General features: G+C 48.4%; 1 protein-coding gene across 1 annotated transcript; it reads right to left on the bottom strand.

Annotated features, from left to right (window-relative positions):
- Positions 1-2,217: 2,217 nt before the first annotated feature.
- Positions 2,218-5,098, bottom strand: LOC124701882 (putative disease resistance RPP13-like protein 1). The gene is made up of 2 exons (XM_047233982.1): positions 5,057-5,098; positions 2,218-4,897 (listed from the first exon to the last, which is right to left on the bottom strand). The coding sequence occupies exon 2, from the start codon at positions 4,889-4,891 to the stop codon at positions 2,735-2,737; it is 2,157 nt and encodes a 718-aa protein (XP_047089938.1). The 5' UTR covers positions 4,892-4,897; positions 5,057-5,098; the 3' UTR covers positions 2,218-2,734.
- Between the last annotated feature and the right edge of the window lie 1,374 nt (positions 5,099-6,472).

The following is a 6,472-nucleotide window of genomic DNA, read 5'->3' as shown; positions in this document are numbered from 1 at the left end:
CAATCAAGCCCATCGTCCTCATCGTCACCACCCAAGTACAGAGACCGAATCCGGAAGCCGCCCGTCTTCAGACACCATCGAGTCACCGCCGCCACCTTCGCAACATTGGGCTTTGAACACTGCAGGAGTGCCCACCCTGAGAGGTGAGAGCTAGTAATCTTTTTCAGACCATCGGACAGGCGGGAGCTGGTGGAGACCAAGCAGAACCTCCAATCCACGGACCCCGAGCAGTAGGTCCCAACCATCGACGCCACGTCAAGCCACCTCCTCCCCTCGCCACCATGGCCGGGCCGGAGGAAGCTTCACGACGCGACAGTCGCATCTCAAAAAAACGACCCTAAAAACCCTAACGAGGAAGGCGATTGTACCGTCCCCTTCCCCTCCCTCGCCACCACGGCCGGCCGAGGGGAAGACAGCACTAACAACAGCCCTCCGACTCCCAAAGCTCCACGGCAGAGTCGACAGACGACCGTGCCCGGAGAGACCACCCTCCCCAGATCCATCGTTCTGAGAGGAAACCAGGCCAGCAGCTCGCCGGCGCCGCCACACGTGGCCTTGCCTAGATGGGGACCGAGCTCCAGCACCTTTATTCTGACGCGACACCGCCTCCACCATCTCGGCAGCGCCTCCCGAGACCCTAGGGGCCCCTACCACCGGCGATCCGAAGATCCATCGCCAGTAGGGCGATCCATCGCGCTGGAAGCCGCTCCACCACCGTGGAGACGTCCACGCCGCCGCACTCCCGCGCCAGCTCGCTGCTGGAGCCGCCGGAGCCTCCGGAGACGTACGTCGCCGCCGCCAGGGGAGCCTCCACCGCGCGATGGACGAAGTCCCCGTCGTCGCCAGGGCTTTGCCCTGCGGGTCTTCCGGCGGCGGCGAGGAGGACGGGGCGAGGAGGGAGGTGGCAGCGGCCGGCGGCGGGAGATCGCCCCCGAGTCACCTAGGGTTAGGCAACGCGAGGTGTTTTCTATCTTTACTATGAGGATTATCTCAATGGAGTTGCTTCTAACCGGGAGAAATTTTGAGGGCGTATATATGATAAACCAAAATTATATTAATAAATTCAGTTGTATCTCTAAGTTAACTGAAGTAACGGAGAAAACCAAAATATTGTGAAGAGATACCAGAAGCCCCAACTTCATCTGGACTGCAGCCATAGAGTATGCACCGGTGATATACCTCCATCTCTTTATTTCTTGATTTTGCCTTGAAGCAGATTAGATCTGATCATCTTTTGCTAGAAATGAAGAAACATTTTTTCTGTTGCTTTTTTGAAGAACATGACCAATGATGCTTTAGTTGTGGTACATTGTCCATAATGTTTGGTTGTGTGACATAGGGGCAGTATTTTTAGTTAGACATGTCCAATAAATTCGAGAATGCTATGAAAGTCAATTATATGTCTCTTGACATGTACTTGGAATATATGTTTTACCAGTGTCCTTTTTATTTCATTATCTTACATACATACTTTTTAGCGGAGATCCAATTTTTATTAGCTGTTACTTGCCATTACATTTATGATATTTCATTGTCTCTCAGTTTTAAGCTTGAGGGGCAGAAAAATGAATGCATTGCTCAGTTTGAAGAGAACAATTCTTAAGAATACTAGGCTTGGGCATGCCTTCAGTGTTAAGAGTTTCATTTGTTTCAGTTCGCAACTTCCTTACATACATGTGATTGATATATTTATATTCTTCTCTTATTATCAGTTTATTTAAGGTTTTTGATGTACTGATAGCTGCCATTTTGTAGGCTGGGAAATAGACTCAAAAGGCCTTGCTGATCAGGATAATATCATTTGGTATCTCCAATATTTTCACAAAGCCAACAACCATGATTTATGCGTTGTTTGTTGTACTTCTGTAAACTTTTCTTTCTCACTGGCTCATCATGTATACAGTTTTTGGAAGAAAAGACAAACTGTACAAAACAATGGAGGAAAGAAGAGGTCTGAACAGAAACAGATTTACTATTTTTTTTCAAGCGGGGGCAAATTAATTAAGGAGTTGTTCAACACGAAACAATAAAAAGATACAACCAAGCCTACTCTCCCGGCATAATTTCACTCAAAACTCTTGGCACCCTGTGGTGACCCAAAGTTTAGCCTCTTTTCTGATCTTCCCAAGGACAAAAACAGATTTGCATCATCCAATACACTAATAGTCCAATATAGAGTTAAATATGTTGAATATGAAGTAGCTCCCGACAAGATAATAAAAGTGAACCCATTGAACTCATGGGAACTTTATTAAAAGTTTCCTAATATTCTGAAATTACAACATTTCAAAACTGAACTTAACAGAACTTGATAAAATAAAACTAACAGGTTAGCAACCGTAAACATTAACTAATTTAATCTTCAAACTTGGACTCAACTAATCTGCCACATACATCACATACATCCAGTAATGTTCTAGAGCTCTTAGAAACCTGTACAGAAAATGTACGGTTCACAGAAATACTGGGTTAGCACTCAGCACTAGGTATTTCAACTTGCAAGACGAATAGGAATACAAACATGGAAGAGAAGGCGGGTTAAGCACCAGAGAAATGTACATATTTGTCTGAAGATACTTTTCCATGATTCGTTACACTCCCAGGGCGAAGAAGGGTTGTGCCAATGAGGTGGCCAAGGAGACAACCATTCTTCTTGCTCATTACCCTATTAGAAGGTGAAACTATGCTTCAATTACTGGTTGATGTCGCTCTTCTATTTAATTTCCATGTTTCCTCAAACTGCATAATTGCCAGGTTCTCTGACTACTATACCCCGCAACTTAAATCTCTGTAGTTTGCCTCTTAGCTGGTTGAATTCTTCTGGAATTTGTTGGATGCGACATTTCTGAGCATCTACAATTCGTAAACTCTTTAGTTGCCAAAAAGATGGAGGAAGCTCTTCGAAAGTACATTCACCAATATTGAGGTACTGGAGAAGCTTTAGATTCCCGATATTCTCAGGCAGATAGTTAACCTTGCAAGACACAAACCCCAGCATTCGTATTTTGGTGAGCACCTCAAACCAGCACTTAGCTGCAGGAGTAAGTATGTCAGAGTCAAGACCATGGCATACAACGGAACGCAGCTTCTTGTACTTGCACAGCATCTGCAAGTTGGTTTCATTAAGACCAGTGCCGCCAATTATTGACAGATGCCGAACATCTTCAGGGATCTTTTGCAAATCTGTTTCATCTTTCACGACGAACCACTCATTCTCAGAAACTAGCTTCGCCATATCATGCATCAACTCATGGATGACATAAATGGAGGATGTTGGGCTGCTTGCATCTATATGCAAGAGGGATCGATGTAGCAGTTCCGCGAAATATTGATGACCGTTGCTTTCTAGCTTGCCGCCCTTGCAGGACTCGATTAAACCAGCTGCTATCCAAGTGTTGATAAGAGTATCTTTGTCAAACTGGTGACCTTTTGGATACATGGAGCAAAACAAAAAGCAGCTTCTCAGGTGGGCAGGTAGATACAGATAGCTCAGTCGAAGGATTGGCAAGATGTCATATTTCTCTTGTTTCAGCTCCCACAGTTCTCTCCCTGCGACCCAGCCCCAATGCTCTCTATCCAGCATAGGCTTCAGTATGCGTCCAAGAGTTTCAGCAGCTAATGGACTTCTCTTCAGGTGTGGAATTATCCTTTTGCCGATGGGGTTCAGTTCTGGATTAGCTACACAATGGTCTACACCAAATGCACATGCCTCAAAGAACTCGTCGAACATTGTAGTCGGAAGCCCTTCTAGATGGAAGTGCATGTTCCCATTCACTAGATCTGCAACCCTCTGAGACCTTGTCGTCAGCAGAATGGCACTTCCTTGTTGGGCTGACTTCAATGGTTCAAGAAAATCATGCCACCTGTTGTCTTCATTGGTATATACGTCGTCCCACACATCATCAAGAACAAGTAAGAACTTCAAGCTGACAATCCTCTCGGTGAGTGTCTGCTGAAGGCTACACAAGTTATCAGATTGCATCAAATTTTCTAGAGCAGACTGTATGAACTCCTTGGTCAATCTCCTGACGTTGAAGTCGTCCGAGACAGATATCCAAATTCTCAGATCGAAATTCCTCTTGCTTCTCTCATCGTTGAAAACTTGCCGGGCGAGTGTAGTTTTTCCCACACCCCCGATGCCAGATATTGCTAATACAGTTGTACTAGCTTCTTCACTGGTGCATTCTACCCTTGCGGATGTACTACAAGGGACAGTGTCAGTTCTACTGGCCCTTTTGCTGATTGTAGTGGATTTCCCGCTGATGCGCCGTTTGCGAGTCCCCGGAGAGCAGCAGGTCTCCACCTCCAGTAGCTCGAGTACCTTATCCACTTCTTTGTGAAGTGTACGGACCTTGGACTTGTCGTAGAAGGAGCTCATGGCCGGCCTTAGCAACTTGCCAAACTGCTGCGGCTCGGCACGAGCACGACGATCGATGATGCACCCCATTGTGTTTCTCAGACAGTTCAGATCGTCCAGGATCTCCCTCACAAGGTTACCATCGGTGATGATCTTCAGGAAATCGTCCCCCGGCTGCTCTGATTGTAGCTGATGGTGGTAACTGAACTCTTCGAGCAGGTCGTATGCGTCGTTCACTCGACCCTTGAGATCGGGGAGGAGCTTCGCCACCTCTTTGTCGTCTTTTATGTAGCTGAGCCACTCAGCGTGGTTGATCAGATCTGGCAGATCGAGGAGGCAATAGTTGAGCTGCCTCATCTTCGCATCCTCCTCCTTCCACTGCAGCTGCCTCCTCTCCGCCTCGCCATGCCGCCGCTCCTGCTTATGCCTCCATCTCGAAAGCAGCTCGGAGACCGCGGAGAAGGTCGTGCCGAGGAAATCGAACCAATTGTTCGCGTCAGAGACGAGGGACGTCGCGGTCAGGTACAGATCCATGGCTGCCTGCCGCCCAGATTATTTCACAAATTTTATCCATGTCAAGAAATCAACACATCGAAATAAACAATCCATTGCATTTTGCAAAGATGGAAATAAATATAGGCGCAAGAACCTATATGAAGTTCAAGTCCAACAATTTTCTATAGTTTTCTTGAAATTTACCTGTTGGAACGCGCGGCGGTAGATTAGTTCGTCATGGCAGTAGCAAGCAATCACTACCGGAGACGAAGGAGCTAGTCCAAGAGAGAGCAATACAGTGGCCAGTGACCACTGACCAGTGCCATGGCAGTATGGGGAAGAAACGTAAAAGGAGAGTTCATGAAAAAAATGCTCGTTCGCTGAGATTCGTACACAGGTTGTTGATGTTTGGGGTGGAAGGGTACTTTTTTCTATTTAGATAGTGTCCAACTTTGAATTAATAAAGCCACCAATGGCAACGATACAAAGTGTTGAACCCAGCTTACAGAACGACACCACATACGCACACGCACTACCGAATAAGCTACAACCGGAAGCGCGACCAACAAACTCAGCCAAAGCGCCTACGAGGACTCGGAGTAGAGCTGGAGTCTACAGTGTCGGGCCGGAGCTCACTCGAGAGCGAGGCATTTTTCACGCGCGCCTCAACAGCACTCCTCCGTCGCAGAAACGCCACCGAAAACCGACCACCACCGGGGAACGACCCACGTTGCTCACAAACCAAACAGCAGCGCCAAGGAAGCTCGATAAGGGAAGGGCAGAGCAAGCCTTGCCGAAGATCGCCGAAGAATGGGCTACAAGATGGTGTCTTCAAGAAGAGCACAACACCGGAGTGTCGCCACCGCCCGATCCGAGGATCTTGGTTATCACCCAGACGAAGTAGATGGACGGAGATTGGCCTCACGGCGCCTTCAACAAGGGAACACCGTCCGCGGACGCCGCCGCCGTGGCCCGAGGGGCAAAGGTTTCCCTTTGGGAACGTGATGAGGACATCCCTACTACACCACTACCTCCGTCATTGATAAATGAAGATGAACCTACTGTGAAGCTCAAGTCCAATGAAGTTCGGATTGGACCAATTACAAGGGCTCGTGCGAAGCTACTTAAACAACGGGTGAACTTGTTTCTAAACGGTACTTTGATTGATGAGAACTTTATACTGCCTAAATCCTATTACTTATGTATCATCAGGTATCAAGAGGAGACGAGCGTCGCACGAGGAGTAGAGGAGCGAGTTCGGACATGAAGACGGACGTCAAGATGGACGTGAAGGCTGGACATGGAGGCTGGACATGAAGATATCTCATGGTCGCGCGAGGGAGGAGCGGGAGGCATGCGCGAGAGGAGAAGACGACGTCCGGGCCGGTCCGGAACCCGGTCCGACCGGGCCCCGGACCGGCCAGCCCGGTCCCGGCCCGGTTGACGGTCGCCAACCGGCCGCCAACCGGAAATGATGCATCGTACGGGCAACAACCGGAAAGTTGCGAAGTTTTCGGTTGCCGCCGGTCGACCGAGCGCCGGAGCCGGCCGACCCGGTCCCCGGCCGATTGACCGGATTCCGAGACCGGATTCGTCCGAGTCTGTCTCGACCAGATCTAT

This window comes from Lolium rigidum, chromosome 3 (genome assembly GCF_022539505.1).
Source record: "Lolium rigidum isolate FL_2022 chromosome 3, APGP_CSIRO_Lrig_0.1, whole genome shotgun sequence".
In the NCBI taxonomy this organism is placed as follows: Eukaryota; Viridiplantae; Streptophyta; class Magnoliopsida; order Poales; family Poaceae; genus Lolium; species Lolium rigidum.
This window is presented reverse-complemented; position numbering and strand designations above follow the sequence as displayed.

What these genes read in the sequence shown, in the direction of transcription:
- LOC124701882 (XM_047233982.1), bottom strand. Translation starts at nt 4,891, where the DNA reads ATGGATCTGTACCTGACCGCGACGTCCCTCGTCTCTGACGCGAACAAT.